Here is a 19,310-nt window from a genome sequence, read left to right as displayed (position 1 = left end):
CTCATTATCCATCATCACCTGCAGGCTGGTTTCAAATGGAACACCTCCATAAATATTTTATATTATTTTGTACTGTTTAAACAAATGACAAGGTCTTTCTCTGGCTCACAGTATTTGATTGTCTTCTAAATTCAGTACTGGGGGAAAACACTGCTACAGTTTATCAACTAAAGCATTAAGATTCATGTTCACAATTACCTAATGAAAGCAAGTTACTCTCAGAAGGTCAATGCTTTACAAACTCATGTAGTGCTTTCTGATCGCATTTCAGGTACTTTCTAACACCAACCTTTCTAGTAGTAAAATGTCATAAATGGAGTGAGGGCACAAAAAGCTGGTCAAGGCTCTTCATTATGTTCTGCATTAGCTTCTTACTGTCATTAAGTGACTAATTCATAACACCACCAAATTAAAATATAAGCAAGAAATGACACAGATCCAATGGAAATTCATAACCTAAAATAGTTTCCTTCTAGCATACTGCTATACTGGCTGCTTCATAAACCTCCAGGTAATTATTAGCTGTTTCTGTTTAGGTTGTAATGTTTTAGATAAATTTTTTGGCAGCTCATGGATGCCATATAACTATTGGCCTTCAGAAAGAATAATTTTTAAAATTTTAATTATGAGATGTTCAAAATTAAAGTTTAGAATCACCAAATCATAGACTGGTTTGGGTCAGAAAGGACCTTAAAATCATCTAGTTCCTGCCATGGGCACAGATGCCTCACACTAGAACAGGTCACCCAAGGCCCTGTCCAACCTGGCCCTGAACACTGGGTGGAGCATTTAACCACTTCTGTGGGCAAACTGCTCCAGTGCCTCACAACTCTCACAGTAAAGAACTTCTTCCTTATATCTAAGCTGAACTTCCCCTGTTTAAGTTTAAACCCATTATCCCATGTCCTGTTGCTATGGTTCCTGATGAAGAGCCTCTCTCCAGCATCCTTGCAGCCCCCCTTCAGATACTGGAAGGCTGCTATGAGGTCTCCACGCAGCCTTATCCTACACATATAGAAGCCTTTCCTGTTACCTCTGACATCACTGGCCAGACTCAATTCTAACCTGGCCTTAGCTTTCCTGACCTGATCCCTAGCTTCCCGCACAATGTCCCTGTGTTCTTCCCAGGCCGCCTGTCCTCGCTTCCACCTTCTATCAGCTTCTTTTTTTTCCCCACTATAAGTTTTCTCAGCAGCTCCTTATCCATCCATGGAGGTCTCCTGGCCTTCTTGCCCCATTTCCTTCTTGTTGGGGTGCAATGCTCCTGAAAAGCTTCTATACAAGTTGATTTTGTGTCACCATAAAATTCACTAAACTAACTTGTTTGTACTACTTGCTAAAATGGAGGTAACAGAAGCATCAAAATAGCTTACCTCTGTCCAGTATTGTTGCTTTGTTTCCGTATCCATATGAGCAAAACCTCCTAAAACTAAAGCTTTCATTAGTGTTCTCTGCACAGAGCTGGACAAATAGTGAAGAGGAGGGCTTCGCCTTGCAAATTGTTTAGCTAAATTCCACCAGTTTTCACACTGAATAACTAAGTTTGCCCTAAAAGAGGGAAAAAGAGTTTAATTTAAAAAAAGACTTCACAAAATTATATGAACAGAGCACATCAGGTTGCTTAGCAGTTGTCAGAATATTTAGGGGTTGTTTTAAATTCCTTTATTCTAAGGCTAGATCACCTTTCAATTTTCATCTTACTAATGCCTCACCCCTAAGATTTCTGAAGTACATACTCTGAAAACAGCTCAATTCACATGGCAGAAAAGCAAGGAAGCGCTTTACACATACACAAAGTTAATGGACATACTGTGTGGATTAAAAGCTTAGTCTCATTATGTCATAATAAAATAAGGAGTTTATTCCAGAACTAGCTCCAGTGGGTTTTAACTTTTTTAAAGTAGTCCTAAAGCATTTAAATACTCAAACTTCAGATCACTCTTTCAGCACACTATGAATACATGACTGTATGTACACCTGCATGTCAATTCACAAAAGTAAAACATTCAAGAATTTCCTGCTTCACAATTTGTTATACCAAAGAAAACTTTGAAATTTGTCTGAATCCACCAAATCCTGCATTATTTTTTTTTTTAGTCTAGTATGTTTACAAAATATTTTATACTGGCTTAGCCAGTACCTGAATTCTTGACCTGGAGGAACTTGTTCAACAAAACCAAACGCAAAAAATCCTTGCAATAAGAGTGGAGACCAGGAGAGTTTTCCCTTCTCATTGTTTAAGAGTGAGGCACAAAGGTAACGGAAGGAGAGTGCACTTCTAAACAATAATAAAAACTAGGTGATGTTTTGTCAAATACAGGTCGCACTCTTCACTTTGTCAGACAATTTTTATTTATTTTTTTTTATTCCTACTATGTTACTAAAGTAATTTGACTTACAGAGACATAAATATGCCCTATCCTGCATTACTTTGGCCAAAAAAATTGAAAGGAAGCAAAAGAAATTTTTTTGACTTCCAGAGTATAGCAACTTACCGCTCTCTCCTTTCCACTAATGTTACTAGTAGTTGTACAGTATCATTTGCAAGGTCCTGCTCTGAACTCCACACTGCCAGGTTACTGATCACTTTTTCTAAAAGGTAACCCACAATCCACTGGGAACCCTCTGTATCAGCACCAAATGCTGTACTAAATGGCAGACTTATCTATAAGAAAAGCATTAAAATCAGTGAGTTTTACAGAAGCCAGAACCCCAAAGTGTACGGTAATCATTGTCAGCAAATTCTTTTCAGGCTGTCACTTCTTCCCTACTTTTAATATACACAAATGTTACATAGACAAAGGCAAAGAATACCTATAACAGAAACATCTTTGCCAAATTTATCTTGCAATTTTAAGCACGAAACTTAAAGAAAAATTCTATCTTCATTACCAAATCTGCTTAGAGTATGTCTAGCTTTGAAAGCCAATGAACGTTCAAAAGCTTTAAAAATTAGAAGATCCTAAAATCATCTCCCAAAAGTGTTTCCATGAATTTACAATGAAATTTCTACAGTGATAAAAATTATTAGAAATAACCTTAGCTGTTGATCTATATTACATCTTGTAAAAGCTTATTTGCATTGCAATTTTTCTGCATCTGCTTTCTGCAGATTGTTCCTTCAGTTTATACAACTTTCAGGAAAGATGTCACATTCTGGTCCTGGCACACTAAAATGTGATTCCTTGATGTCCTTAAAAAAAAAATCTCATGAGTGAAATCCAAGGCTTTTGCAACAATTGTGCAGGAGTTTCCTGTCAGCACACATTTCTAACTTTAAAACTCATGATATATATACATGACTGAGCATAACGTTTAAACAGGTTTCAATTACTTTCACACATCAACACAAACTAAATGTGTGCATTTCCTAGTTAGTCTATTTTGTTTCTTTACATTGTTTCTTATGGATCTCCTTCACACATGCTTTCCACTTCTTCCCCTGCTGGTACTTCCACAAATTCTTGGCTCTGCTGTAAGTACAAGCTGAATAATATGATTCCAAATGTTTACAAGCCTATGGCATACATATTTTTATTAAGGAGGGGCTTCCTGAAGCATTAGTATTCTTAGTTGCTTCAATAGTGGAAATAAAAGGAAGAGGAGGAGGTGGCTTCTTTCTTGAAAGTTAGAGCCAACAGGACCTCCTCAGGATAAGTGGCCTCCTTCAGCCAGCTGGATTACAGTTAGTTTGATAAGCAAAATCAGGATCAAGGTCTAATCATGATTAGTGTTGTCCAAATATGATAAGAAGTTGCTCTTTACAAGAATGCACCACTGAAATAATGATATATACAATGAGAATATGAGAATGGGGAGAGGAAAGTAACATGACATTAGCTAACGTAATATGACCTTACTACCTTGTGATGGTGTTAAGTATCTAATTCAGAATCATGACTAGGTTACTCACTAAATCATCCATCAAAGGCAACCACTGTATTAGAAATAAACTACAAGATCTGATGGATAGTAAAGATAGTTTACAAAATGGCTATAGTCAGTGAGTTTGACCCACTATGCAGCCCAAGAACACACTATGCTCTTCTGCTATGGCAGTGGCTACAAAAAACCAAAAAAACCCCTAACAACAGGGCAAGAAAAAAAAAAAAAATTACATTTGCAATGTGCAAGAAGGGTACCCTAACAACTTTTATTTCTAATTAAAAAACTGAAGAAAACCTCAAGTTTCAAACAAATTCCAAGCTAAACCACAACCCGTTTAACATTAAAAATGCTTTATCGTTGCACATTTAAAATAGGTACACTAACATCTGCATTCACAGGATGATATTATTGCTAATACTCACCAATTAATGCATAAAAGTCATGTTCTTACCTGATCATACAGCTTTTCATCTACTAGGAGGTAAGTCTTTGCCCAACGCTTGAGGAACCATACAATGTCTTTGCCCATCTGAGGGCTCAGGAGGTGCGTGAGATTTGCCCTTATTGCTCTAGATTCTACTTCTGACACCCTTAAAATAGCAGATAACAACCTGCAGATTTAAAATACAATTGAGGATGCCAAGAGTGGTTTTCGGAGAAGCAAGGAGAAAACTTTCATTTTTCATAAAATATGACAGAAGGAACAGGGTAACACGAAGCAGTTCAACTCTAATGAAGTAAAAAGCACCTGAATTTATTGTTTGTTTAAATGCAAGGAGAGAGATATAGGATAGACTGCCAAACATCATCTAAACAGTCAGAATATACATTTAAAAAAAATATAGTGATTATCTTTGACATCAAAATTACTGCAACAAAGAATCCTCAAAAGCATTCTGACATTGAGGGAACAAAGACCAATGGACTACTACTCAGAGTGCTTGAAAAGCTTCTCTGAAGAACTGATTCCCTTGCACCATCAAGCTTAGTGAACAAGTGGATCCTAATTGTGCAGTTTTTGCAGTGTGATGTATACTAAAGAACAAATACAGAAATATCCAGTTGTTTCTCTCTCTTTCATTGCCATAGAGAAACAGTCCAAAATAGGCCACAATCAGAATACAATCAGTCCATAAAACTACATTAAATAGTAACTTTTTTAGTATATAAATTAAATTTGGTAAGAATGTGATAGTGCACGAGGAATTTAGGAGTTGATAGTAGTCTATTTCTTGAAGATGTTTCAGAGCTATTGCCAAGAAGCCTCAAATCTCTCCATATTTAGATCTGATTTTATTCCCATCACCGCTGAGACTCTGCATCAAGAAATTCTATTTGATGGCCACTTCCTGAAGCTTCCAATAGTATCTATGAGCAGCATTCAAACTTCTAACCATTAGCACACCATTGCTAATGAAGATCCATTTTTTTCTAGCCTCTTCCAGAAGAATGTTAAGTAGATAACTGATAATCTTGGGTAATCTTGTAATTTTCTGAAGTGTGAGGATTCAAATTGAGGAATCCTTTGTGGGCATCAGCTTCCTGGCAAAAAAACCCCAGAAATACCCTGTCCTGTTCCTTTTATAGGCTGTGTATGTGACAACAATTCCTCCCTCACTGAGTACCAATTTTGCTGCTACTGCCAAACTTGGGCAGTAACTCATCTTCAAAGAAGACAAGCTTACTGGTGCTCTGTAAAGCATTTGCTTAAGTTGTATATGTGCTGAATGAATTCCAGAGTGTATTATCTAAAGATTTTGATCTACCAGCTTTATGGTAATTGAAGTAATTTCAAGGATTTTCTGTAATGAACAGATCAAAGATGGAGTTTCAGTAGATAGAAAAAACATTTATGTTTATTTCCAAGACTTTGGCTCATGTTCTCTGTTAAGACTATTAGGTCAATCTAGTCAATTTCAGCCTTCACACATCTTGACTCAGTTTTATCTGTTTTGATGCCTTATTCTCATTTTTCTCCTCAATCCTCCCTTGGCTCACCTTGACTTGAATATCATCTCTCTTTACCCTTGCCTTTTTTTTTACCCCCTTCCCCCCAAAAAAACACTTCTTTTCTGTCTTCTTAATCTCTTTTACAGCATTGCCTTAATAAATGTCTTTAATACTTGTCTTTAATACTAAAGAGACATTTCTTTTCCAACGGTCAGTGTTTACATATTGCTTTTTTACTTTTCAAATTTACAAAAGTCCATTCACATTCTAATTTTTTTTTTTGCTCTGAAAAAGCATTTAACATACTTTTAATAGCATGAGAAGTATCCTTACCTAATTACAGAATCAGTTCTGTTGTACCCTGGGATGGAAGAGGCTTTTTCTCCTGGAGATCCCAGAATCTGAAGTGTTGTGTTGATGTCAACCTCAGCTGAATGTTTAATGGAATATTCCATTACTTCTGGAGGTATTAGCGGAGTCTCTCCCTGAGTATCATTAGCCAAGAGGTAGCCTTACATTAAAAAAGAAAGAGTGATCACAACTTTCTACCTTAGGTTAACTGATGGCTTTTTATTAGAGAATCTATTGGCTTAACTGCAGACATCACACCAGAATCAAATGTTTGTACAAACCCTGACTAACGCTGTTTATGTATGTGTAACTTTACAATCCTTAAAGCCATTCAGTAGAGAGGACCTTAAAGTGACAAGAAACCAAGACAACTAAACAAAAAAAAAACCAAACAAAACCCTACAAAAAAAAAAAAGGCAGCTTAAAAGAGAAAAGGCTTTGATTCACATCAAAGAACTTCAGTTAATTCAACTATTGAGGGGGGGAAACAAAGAAAAATCCCATTTTGTTGTCACTTTTTTCCTCTATTATGTGACAAAAAAGCCTTGATTTAGAGCTTTCCCTACTGAGTCCATCTCATTTGGACTTCTGTTCCATTAACATTCCAAACCTGTCAGAGACTATCAGACAGCAAGCACATGTGCTTTAACAAAGTCATCTCAGCATAGCAACTACAGACCAGGTGAATCATGGGATTTCAACACTCTGGTGTCCATACAATTAATACTAATTCCAGCTTTATTTGTAGTTTTCAGTGTCTGATCTCATAACCATCTGTGAGCTCTGTTCCACAGTTATACAAAATTGTAAAACACATTCATGTCAACATGTCAACACATCTGAGAGTGACTAACACAGATGTCCAAAAAGATCCCATAAAATTTCGTCAAGTACACATTTTTCCTAACGAAGTACAGACACTATCTTAGTTGTTACTATGTTCTGCAAACAGATGCAAGATAATTCCATTTAAAAATCAAAACCAAACAGGTTCTAAATTCAAGTTCCATGAAAGAAAAAAATACCAGGACACGGATCATCAGCACTGAGAGATTCCAGAACTTAGTTCTTCGTCACCACTGAGTAATACCATTATCCTGATCTCATGTTGATTCCCTTATAAAGTCATGTGCCCTCAGACAATACAACTGATATCATGAACTGATTTTTTAAACAGGGTGACACGTTAAAAAAAGAAACAAAAAAAACAATCTATAAGAAAGTTAGTTGTGGGAACTTCCAAAGGACATTACCTCATGTAAAGATTTCATCAAACTTCTAAAGATAATGTTCAGATTACTCAAGACAGATGAAAGTAAAACAAAGACTTTGTGAGTAGTATATGTAAGATGAAGGCATTATTAGGGATAAAATTTATAGTCAATTAGTAGTTGATATACAGGGAATTCTTTTGTCCTGAGGTGTTCCAGCTGCAATAAGAGTATCAGAATAAGTACTATTTAAAGCTATTCACTAACCTGTGACTAAAATAAGCCAGTGAATATCCTCATACAGGTCATCAAGCACTTTATTATCAACTGAGCCTGATGCTGGTGAGGCAAGTAACTGCTGCTGATGCCTCTGCAACTGACCATGGAGCCTTGTCACTCGGTCTTCTAATAAACTGTGGATAAATAACAACATAATTTCACTGGTTTTAAACTATTTTGGCAAAGTCAGCCTTTTCAGATGTGATGGCTTTATTGACTTGCATTCATTATTATTTTATTTGTACCTTGTAAGAAGAGGTATACAGTGTTCTGCAGCAATTCTCCCAAGCATGCCTACGCTGGCCAACTGGTCACAGAACTGGTCTCTGTCATCTTCCTGCAGCTCACTTATTTCTTCTTCTTCCCGAGAGGCCACGCCATTGGCTGTCTTTGGTTATTTCAACAAAATCAGAAGCAACCAGTTAGCATTATACTTGTTAAATTTTATCACTGCCACAATATTATACATTATTTTTGCATTTTCTTTCCATGTTTTTGCATCCATGTTTTGCATGGATGAACAGACTCATACTAAATTAGACACAGAATAGTTAAACAAAGGACTAAACGCAGCTTCATATTGTTTTAAAATCAACATTTCACAAACTCACTAGCAAAATACCCTATTCAGTTAATTGCATATTTGCTACCATTCCCAATAGTGCTCTCAAGTAAAAACATTATCTGTGAAAACAGTCAAGAATAAGAGTTATGAAAACTGATACTTGTTATTAATAGGAAAAGCCCAAGGTGAACATTAACAAAACCAGCTTCTTTACACAAGAGTTGTTTATAAATCAGATCTGTGGACCATCCACTGTTACAAGTCAAAGATGTTCTCAATTGTCTGAGATCTTACATCAGTAACATAATAGGCAGTATTTTTCATGATGAAATGAAAATAATCGCTTTCATTAAAGTTTTTCCATAACCCATTGTTCGGGGGTGGGGAGCTTTATAAAGTAAATGCTGTAACTTCAGGAAAGCAGAAGACTAATAATAATCATCATCATCATCTAATTTGTTGCTGATGCAGAAGTTGCACTGTTTGATTTCTCAAAGCTTATCTCATCTACATTATAAAAACCAATTAAATAATAATCAGACCTTAATCCTTGAAGAGATGAACCATGATATGTAGAAACTAAGTATTGATGTTAAAAATAGTTTTAAAAACAGCTCTTAGAGAATTATAAAATTTACACAACAAAATAAAATACATGACAGTGAAAGCTATCAGTCTGTTTTGTTTCCATGAAGGCTCTGGAAAACTGAATCCACACACAGTGGATTTTAAATCCAAAGTGCTTTAAACCCATCTTTTCTTCATGTAACCCAGCAAATCATTCTCTTCTGGCAACTTCAAAGTTGCAGCTGTTTACTGAAGGGTGAGCCTCTGGTCTCAAAGCAGAGACTGAAAGTTCCTGTTACTGCTTTGATATTGAACAAGAAGCATTCTAAAATGCCAGCTGTGGCTTTTAAAAGGTTACCCATGGGATAAATGACTTATCTCATAAAATGACATGAATTAACCTGTGTATACAAGTTATGTCAAGACCGCCTGATATGAGTTCAAAGTTCTGTTGTGAAATATTTCTCCTTGGTTTGGCACTGTTATTACCATCTGTTACATATTGGGAGTGCAGAATTAAGTTTTATATGGTGCTTTCTCTAGAATTTAGGAATTAATTTTATCCAAAAGAACCACATAATATTGTGAGTTTCTTCTAGTTTGAACATGGTCTTTCTACATTTTTTTCAGATATTTATGCATGTCAATTACACTTCAAAATTATATTTTAAAGTATAATAAAGCAAGGTAACAACCATATAAAAGGCTTACAATTTCATACAGGATTTTTTATAGGTCCTTCTCTAGAATCCTAGTCGAGAGAAGGACAGTTAAGAGTTTAGTCATTTTATCTGTGGAAATAACAGTAAGACGCAAGTTCATTTGAGTAACAGGTTTACTTTTTTCTATTTATTTTTTATAATTATTTACAACTTTATATTCCTTTATATCCTCTTCAGAATGAGAGAAACAGACTGGAAAACAGCCATTAAGGTACAAATTCAGCAAATTTTAATTTTCAAAGTCACAAATACTAATTCTACACTAGCTCCCTTCAGCTACATAATATAGTACACACCAAAAGACATGGCCAAGTTACTATATATCATCATCAAAACCTACCAGTATGGGAGCTTACCAAATTCCTTGTACCCTCAGGAGCAGCTAGGTGGCACTGAATGTAGGAATTAAAGACCTGAACAGCATGCTGGGTAAAGAAACCTTTATGGAAATGTTTGTCATCTTGTACCAAAGTAAGCCAAGATTCCAGCAACTTATCATATGCTTCCATATACACCATGTCATCTTTGTCAAGCTGTAAGAGATAAAAGAAACAAAAATCTTAGTCCTGAACAACACCAGAGGAATATAGTTATATTCATTATTATTTAAGGAATGTTCTTCTAATGTTGAAACAATTTAAAAAAGCAGTCACAAAATCCATCTAAAGATAGCCAAGAAAACAGAATGAACAGAAGCAACACATCAAAAAGGTCAGTGCAGCTTTCATGCTTGCTAGGCTTTAAAAACACAAAGTGTTTAGCCATTTCTCTTCATGTGATGTTCAAAATCAAAACAGTATTAAATTAACCGACTAATGCATGATTACCTAAACACAGAAGCTACCAAGCTTTTACCCCAAAGATGCCAAGCAGCTCAGCTCTTACTAGAAACAAAGAATTGAGCCATTTCTTTTTAACTAGACAAATATGAATCATGTGCAGCATATAGATTTGTATGTATTCCACTATTTCTGAAATAAAGATAAAAGATGGTAATTCTCTGTTCCTGAGGAAATCGTTGCAACATTGCATGTGTTCAAGAAACCTTACTACAGGTAACCAGTTTTGATGATGATACACAACTTTCCATTCTATGAACAAACAAAAAAGAAAGCAGAATTCCACAGAGTAAGCCTGCACCTCCAACTGCTTACTCAATTTACTCCAATTGCTTACCGCGTCATGTTTTTAGTTATTCCTATATGTTTCTATGTAGTACACAAGCTGCAAAAAGAAATAATGTATCTGAAAAACAAAGTCCCAGGTTACAGGCAAACTAAAGAACCCAAATAGCAAAAAGGCCATTTCTTTTTTAAAAGTATTTTTAATGTACCTGTTAACTTTTTGATTTGATGCAAAAATTGAACTTGGAACTATACATCCAACTTCAAATAACCTGTGTGACTGTACAGATAAACATGCTGCTAAAGCAGGACATTCCTATCCTCTAAGAAGTATTCTCAAGTTTTAAACAACAGGATCACTCACAAAAGTTACTCTGAGATAGAAGAGCTCAGTAAAATGATGGCTTAATAAAATATTAAAGCCTTAATCATGCTCCAAACAGAAGAATTTCTGACTTTCAGAAAATTTCAGACTTACAGACATGGCTGGATGAACAGGCAAGGAAAACACTGGCTGGAAAACTGATATCACGTTGGAAGCATTTCAAGAAAGTTTCACAGCATCATTTTATAACTGCAAAGTGGTCATATTTACAGAAGGAAAATATGGGATACACTGATACAGGTATGAAAACAAAAGCTGAAGATGACAAGGAGGGAGCCAAAAATCACATTCAACAGTAACATAAGCCACGAATTTAGGATGGACACTGTATCTTTCTAAAACTTGCCTAAAAGACACACGAATTCAAAGACTGTCATTCAATCCTGAAGTATTTTGACATGTGTATAATATATTTACATATATAACTTAGATATAAGTTTTAATAATGTATAATAATCCAGAGCATAAATCAATAGACAGACATGTCTTTTTATACACAACAAAAGAACTCAAATCTATCCAATTTACACACAAGTTAATACCATGGAAAAAAAAGTTTTTAACACTTTATGGTATTCTCATAAGGAAGCTAGGATTAAAAAGTGCCTCCATAAATACATGCCAAAATAGTAGACAAGAGTTTATCCTTATTGAACAAATCTGATCACAAAGAAACTACCGAAAATTCCCAACCCTTATTTCAGATGAGCTACAGCTAGGCTACCAAAGATGTCATACAGGCAAATTAAATGACATGCTGTAGACTGGTGAGCTAAATCATTCTGATGGATCCAACAGAAGCAATTGCAGAGCCCAGTTCAGCACTCAGACCTTCAGGAGAGGCAAGATAAAAAAAAAAAAAAAAAAAAAAAAAAATCAGTAAAGTCAAAGCAACAATGTTTAATTTCTGTGGTATGGGAAACATGGCTACTTCTTCCTTTGCAGTCTGATGACCCTTGAAACTTCTAAAATCTGCCAAGCAGCAACAAGCTGAAAAGAGTTGGAAGCACAGCAGAGAGGACTAAATTCAGAGTGATCTCTCCCATCACGATACTAAAAAAAAAAAAATATCACGAAACAGGAGCAGTGCATTAAGATTCATTTTGGGGAAAAAAGGCCTTTGATATAATTTTATTTCTATTTGACTTTAAATCCAACATCCTGTTCATACTCTTCACTAATTCAAATGGAGACTATTTGATTTCTACATCTGCATAAGCACTGTTAAACAAGGTGTTTAAACTCCCAGCATTGCTGAAGCTTAATGCCCTCCACCAGCATAGCTTTTCAGGCAAGTGTTTCAACTTCATTCAACCAACCTCTCCAGCCGCAACAGGCAGGTTAATGTAAAACAGCATTTGATATTCTGTTTGGATTGTGGGGTTTTCCCCCTTGGTTGAAAATCAGTATCAGCTGCTTTGGTTTGCATATTACAGTTCAGGACCTCTTAAATTTTCATAGCAGGTCTTAAGCTAAGTAGACTCCTTGTGCCTGACTGGGTTTCTGCAATGCTCACAGGAGGTATTCTGCTCGTATATGAAGTGGCAGAAATATGGAGAAAACAGCTTTTCCAACCAGCAAAGCTTAGGAAGTACACCTGCCTGCATTCTGCTGCACATCAGATTTCTGAAAAGTTCCAGGAATATTATGAGGACTCTAGTGAGCCCAACATACACGGTATTTTATCTACCAGAAGTTCTTAATTAACAGACAGGACATGAGCTCACAGAAGGTCTCTCACTACAGGCAGTCTAAACAAGAAGCTCAGGAACACATTAACCATGGTTGAGGCATTCCTAAGCCAAAAGGTTGTTTTCAGGGATGCAAAGTAGTACATCTACAGGCACAGCACGGAGTATCATTATGCCTCTGTAGCATGTCTTATTGCTGACACACTGCTAAGATACAAGAGTTATTTTTTTTTTTAAGGACCAACAGAATTCTGTATCTTCCTAGAAATCAGAGAAACAGCATGAAGTTGAGATGTCTGTAACAGCTATGACAGAATGGAAGGGCTGAAGTGTAAATGTTTCTATTCGCAAAGAACGATTCAAAAATCTAGGACACTGAGAAAATTCTCTCTTAAAAAATCTTGCATTCGCTCTGATGTTGCTGAATCTGAGAACATTTTAACACTGAAAAGACTTTCTTCAGAAAAATTACAGGATTATGCAAGTGTAGGCAGCCACAGTTTATTCGGATAAATAGCCAGCCATTTCCAAAGCAAACTTAGTACCAGACAGTGGTACAAGCTACCATAAGCTTTTGCGAAGAGATGAAGTGTTTTGAATGGCCTTATGTTAAGCACTGTTTTCATTAAACATGGTCGCATATTCTAGCTCTCAAATAACAGATCAGAGGAAAAAACATTCATTTAAATGATGAGTGTCTATGGTTTTGCTGCATCTTTTCTATAAAGGTTTCAGGAGCATTCTTAAATGTGCTAGTAAGCACCAAATCATATATTCAGTGTTATGCTAGAAAGTCTCAAAAGCAGAGCAAGTTTTGACCAATAAGGTGTGGAAATTAGCTGTATTATAGATTCTAAATTTAATCACCAATTTTTTGACTAAGACATGAACACACTTGGAAGTTTCAGTGAGTGCTGGGTCACATGTAATACATTTTAACCTTGCAGCAAAGAAACGATCTAATGCTCTGCAAGAAATGCTGATTAACATACCTGTGATCTCTGGTAAAGAAACACATCCACCAACTTTATAACTAAGTACTTTCATAATTCTTTTCAAATGCAGGTAATTAAGCCCAGTCAATACAGCAAAAATGGAAAAATTCACTTTTTAAATGATAATGAGGGACATATTGGCAAATAACTTAATAAGCACACTTTAAATCGATAGCTACTGAACATAAAAATAGTTCAAGTGCAAGACTGTTTGCCTTAATTCTTACGGGTTTTTTCCCTTAAACTAGGTCTCTATAGAAGTTTTTATCTTTACGCTCAATTTTTAGAAGACTCAGACTATCCCAACTGCTCTTAAATGTTACAACTGAAGTTTGAAAGAAGTAAGCAGAACAAGTCCTCTGAATTTCTGTGCTAGATTTGTTCACAGAATTCCTATTTGAACTGTGTCAGCAATGAAGAGATGATTCGAACAGCTTAAAAGTACAAGGTTATCAACACCTTAACAGCTACATTAACTCAAAACAGAAGTTCCTGACTCAGAACTCTTGACAGCAGTTAAGTTTTAGTCTCTCCATATGTTCACGTAGTCATTTTAAGCTTTCAAGACTAACTCATTATCTACAACAGTTCTCAGAAAAGTCCTACAAGAGCAAGTCGGCAATATTTTTAACTGAATCCATTCTTTCTAAGATGAAAAATGAAACAAGTGCTTTAAATCAAAGTCTGGATGATGCAGAGTGTGTAATTATGTTGTTTAAAACAAAAAGAAAATCCTCAGATGTGATTTCAGAAATATCTAGAACAAAACCACTGAATTCACAACAATTATTAATAAAACAGCCAAATTCTCATGTTACTTATGCTTATCACAAATAGGAACAACAACAAAAAAAAAAAAAGACTACCTGCTATTTGAGAGTAGATACTTACCACTTCTTCCAAGGCAGCACTTCTTCCAAAAGAACAGGTGAGGTGTGCAAGGCAGTTAACAAACGAAGAGAAAAGCTCATTTGGAATGGCAGTTAAAATATTGCGAGGAAATACAGTTATCAGGTTGCTGATAATACTGGAAATTCCCACTGCTTCAGAGTCTTCTATTTCAATTCTAAGGATAGAAATAGCAGTTAGTTTTTTTGCCACTAAGAAAAATTCTAGAAGTTAATTGATTTTGGTGGTATATTTTCAATCAACAAATCTATTTCATGTACTTAAGCACCACCTGCTTTAAACTGCCTTCTCTTTATTTCAGTAATCCAACAGTACGCACAAATTACATCCAGAAATAAGCAAGCCATACCAGTTCTCCACGCAGATTTGCTACAATCCAAACTAAAGATTAAAAGATGCCATCTAAATTTAGAGAGGAGGCATACATACCCATTGATAGTATTCAGTAATCCCTCAATGAAGTGTGCCAGGTAATCAACTTGTGAACCTTCATCAGGAAAGACTGGCCCATGCAAAGATGCCAGCTGTGCCAGACACTGTAATGAATCTTGGGCCATATCTGTATCTTCTCTGATTTTTCGATGTACCTTTCAGGAAGTGAGATAGTTAATAATACACAAAAATAGGGTGTTCTTACAACAGTCACATGGCTCTCAATCCAAAAGAGCACACACCAAAAAAAGCTTACTAGAACTTCCATTCAGTCTGAAATGCAAGGGTTTCTACAGCTCTCTAAACCATAGCAAACATCAAAATCATGATTTGGCTCACAAAATCCTAGCCTTGAATTAACTCACCGAAACTAACATTTAGTTAAGTCTCACCTACATGTTGAAAATTGAACTGTCTACTGAATGTTACGTCTTAAAGAGAGAAACAGATGCCAGCCAGTCAGACATACTGCTCCTTCTAAAAACAGCAAGAATGACAGTCATCTCTATTATGCTAACTATGCCTAGGCTACAGAGTCTTGCTAAAGTTAGTCAACAAGTTCAATCAAGATTATATAGATGCTTCTTTAGCAGAGGTAAACACTGAAGACAGACAAAAATGAATGCATCACTTCCTTGGCAACACCCTTACATTATACAAGGCCAACAATAATCTTCCTGTGTATCTGCAAACTGTTATGTCATTACTTCTGCTGGTGACTCTAGATTCAAATCTTAACTTTTCAGTAATCATATTCTCATGTACTTATTTTAATTGTCAGTTACGGATTTAAAGTATTTTCTTTAGCTCATGCCTCCCATTTTTTCACATAAGATATACTGACTAAATAAACATACGGTAGCTTTTCCTCCCAGAAGCAAAGTTAGTTAAATTATTTCAGCACTATTATACATAAAAGAACAGTTAAAACACCTAACCATTTCTCTGTGGAATTACAGTTGCAACTTCACCCAACTCATAACTAGCTGGATTAGCTGCATAATTAATCTCTGAAAGATCAAGGTGCAGGAGAAACAAACCCCGCAACAGAAATACCCCTCCTAATATACATCCCACACTAGGCTGAGATTAGACGTGAAGGTTCTCTCTAACACGGCAGTCCTGCCAACTTTTGCAAGGTTATTAAAATTTCTCAGATCAGATACATGCGTATAAATTACTACCATTCACTTACATTATTTCAAATAGCAAACTAATACTACAAGCCTCAACCATTGCAAATCAGGAATCTAAAACCAAAACTGACGGCATACTGCCCTGCCTAGCATTTGTTCAAAAATAATCAAATACAGGCGAGTTTTGGTTACTATCACATAAAATGGAAATGTATTAAAACAATTCTGCATGTTGCTCAAAGCGTTATTCTTAGCATGAGTAAGTAATTGTAAACCAATCCAAGAAAGAGATACCCAACTCTGACAAATTCATACTATTAAACAAGGAAGGGTTAATATGTAACCCAAAAAGTTATTTGCATGTGGAGGTTCACAGCTGACAGTAGCAACTGTCTGGATAGTCTAGACAGCTGTTCAGATTGAGTGTAGCTGCTAAGAGTTCTGCCAATGATTTTTTCACCTTTTCAAAACTGCTGGAACAGATAAACTTGCAATCAAACCCCAAAACTATATAACTTATTAAAAAATCCCATAAAGCAAGGACAAGTATCCAAACACATATCAGATAACTTTCAAGGAGCGCTGGAGAGTTACATTGACCTTGCCTAAAACCAACTTTATCCAAGTTTTGAGCACATTATTTCTCTGCTTTGCAAAAATTAAAATAGCCTGAGAATGCTCAATTCTGAGATTCTAAGAAATGTAACAAGATACAATATCACAGAAAATAAATTTATAAGCAAATTATATACATGTTGCTTCTGCAGTAACCCGTAGCTCAGCAGCGACTACTAACTTCTTCCAACAGTTGTAGAAAGAACACACTACTAATTTTATCCGGTTTCATATGTGTTTTTTTTTTTAAATTACAGAAACTGAGTATTACATTTCCCCTTTCCCAACTCTTCCCCATCCTTCCTAACTTAATTTATCTTAACTTTTTTTGAGTTACTTTGTGTTCAGGAAAGAGACACAGAACTCTATGCTGAAACTGGATAGAAAATTGCAAATACATTACTTATTTTCAGCTGTTTCACTGAGCAAGTGCTTTAAGATCAGCAAACACACATTCATTTGATCTTTTTGAGAGCCATTATACTGTATCGGAAAGATACTCTATTACTGCTCATCATGCTTCTTATTTGATGAGTACATGTAAAGAAGTATCAAATGTGTAAAAGTTTAGATCACTATACACCTTTTACTTTTGTTAATGATCATCAGTTTAAGGCAATTTATAGGCAAAATACATATTCTGTAACCTAAGAAAAATACAACACTTCTGTTTGCTTTCATAAGCAAGCTGAAGTTAACAGAATCAGTCCTACCTGTTGCAAAAGGAAGAGTCCAACAAAACCGTTTTAGAACAGGAAGGAGCTGCTTTCCCTGTGGTCTGGACTATGAAAGTTGAAGAAAGAAACTTACTGTAAAGAAAAGCTCCATAACTCTGCTGTCCAGGAGGGTCTCGCGCCAGGATTCTGTTGGCTTTAGCATCACATTTTGTGAGGATTCAAACATAGCTATATAATGTCTGCCCAGTTATCTGGTGTCAAGGTCAACAATAACATTCCTACTTGGCTTTAAAAAAATCCTAGATACAACAGGATCCATTCAGAAAGAATGTAATGGAAACAAACTTTAAGCCTCTTCACATACACAGCATAATTCATGCATGAGGCCAAGGAATAAAAGGTATTAAGTATTGAAAAAAAGAATGCTCCAGGAATGTTAGATAACAGTTTGATCATAATTATGAGACATACCATGGTGATACGATCACTTTGATAACCAGGGTGTCTAATGTGACACAGCGAGAAGGGAAAAAAGCAACCGCAATTAACAGGTGTTAAAATTTATGCAAAATAGGAAATAATTTTCTAAAAAATTTTCCTGGCAGCTTTTAAAAAGGCCTTATGAAAGCTAATTATAGCTCATTGAAATCTATATCCCATTTTTCTAAATAGCCAAATATGCATCACAGAATGCAGATAGGTTAGCCCTGCAGTATTCTACATTTTTTAATCACACTGTGAAGAACAAAAGCTTAAGACACCACAAGGATTGTCATACTAAGCACGTTTGTAAGAGACATGCATAAAAAGCATGCACACCGTGAAGCCACAATTCTCCTGCACTCGTTTCAGTTCTTACCATGCGTTCTGGCATAACTTAATTTACAAAATTCTGCAAATGCAAATCAGCAAAAACATTTAAACAAACAAGTTATATTCATTCTTTCAGTCTGATCATGCAAAACATGTTTATCAAAAATTTTTGAAAGTGATTCCTTAACATCCCCGATCTGAGCAGTAGTAAAACTGCTTTAACTCAGCAACTTATGCCTGTATTTGTCTTTTTTAAACCCTTTGTTATCCTCTCTGATCTCTTTCTAACACAACCATCAGAATAAGTAACAGCATGCTCAGCTGCATGCAATTTACTTATTGGTAATGAAACACATTAACTTTTGCAGTCTAAGTCAAAAGCAATTATAAAAAATTGTGTATCAAGAATTATTTATATGTCTAGAAGAAAATAAATTTTGCAATGGTATCATTCTAGAAAGCAGACCTCTTAACTTTTGATGTTTTTTTTATATAAAGCAAACATCTAGCTTAATACGAATTGTTGCACAAGGCAAAATGCACAATTTTAGTTTATTTACACTTGCCTTCTGAGTTCTGCCAAAACCCAAAATTCCTAGCAACAGTGTGCAGAATCACAGTCCAAAAGCGTGACTTTTTCCATGGCACAGTACCAAGTGGACTTTCACTGGTGGTACATGTCCAGAACTGTTGCCAGCATGTTTTAACACGTAAGAACAATCAGGGATTTTCATATTAGTGCAAAACATTTCACCATTTTCAAAGTTATCAGTGTGTATTGAACTATACCAATCACAGAATTGCCTATTTTACTTCCACCTGAAATACAAATGCAATTTAAGTGATAGAAATGCCTCAGTTCTCCCAGATTAAAAAAATGAAGGGATGAAATCCTCACATGCAAACATCCTTTTTCATTTGGAACATTTTAGAAAATACAGTATTTTAAATTTTTTATTGACAAGAGTGTCCTTTGCTGTAACTCTCCAATAAATGATTG

The 19,310-nt window shown here is 35.5% G+C and overlaps 1 protein-coding gene across 2 annotated transcripts in view; it reads right to left on the bottom strand.

The window, feature by feature from the left end:
* XPO4 (exportin 4) overlaps positions 1–19,310 on the bottom strand; it is a gene marked incomplete at its 3' end in the record, with an annotated part of 71,982 nt that overhangs the window by 7,085 nt on the left and 45,587 nt on the right. For both annotated transcript variants that reach the window (XM_080614337.1, XM_080614338.1), the window contains exons 7-16: positions 17,631–17,736; positions 15,067–15,224; positions 14,620–14,794; positions 9,890–10,066; positions 7,925–8,067; positions 7,668–7,813; positions 6,172–6,349; positions 4,340–4,499; positions 2,496–2,665; positions 1,374–1,548 (exon numbers count right to left, since the gene is read on the bottom strand). In XM_080614337.1, the coding sequence (XP_080470463.1) occupies positions 1,374–1,548; positions 2,496–2,665; positions 4,340–4,499; positions 6,172–6,349; positions 7,668–7,813; positions 7,925–8,067; positions 9,890–10,066; positions 14,620–14,794; positions 15,067–15,224; positions 17,631–17,736 (1,588 nt within the window). The remainder of the gene's footprint in view (positions 1–1,373; positions 1,549–2,495; positions 2,666–4,339; positions 4,500–6,171; positions 6,350–7,667; positions 7,814–7,924; positions 8,068–9,889; positions 10,067–14,619; positions 14,795–15,066; positions 15,225–17,630; positions 17,737–19,310) is intronic.

This window comes from Psittacula echo, assembly GCF_963264785.1.
Source record: "Psittacula echo genome assembly, chromosome: 3".
Classification (NCBI taxonomy): domain Eukaryota; kingdom Metazoa; phylum Chordata; class Aves; order Psittaciformes; family Psittacidae; genus Psittacula; species Psittacula echo.
The sequence above is the reverse complement of the archived record's forward strand: the minus strand, read 5'-3'. Positions and strand labels throughout refer to the sequence as shown.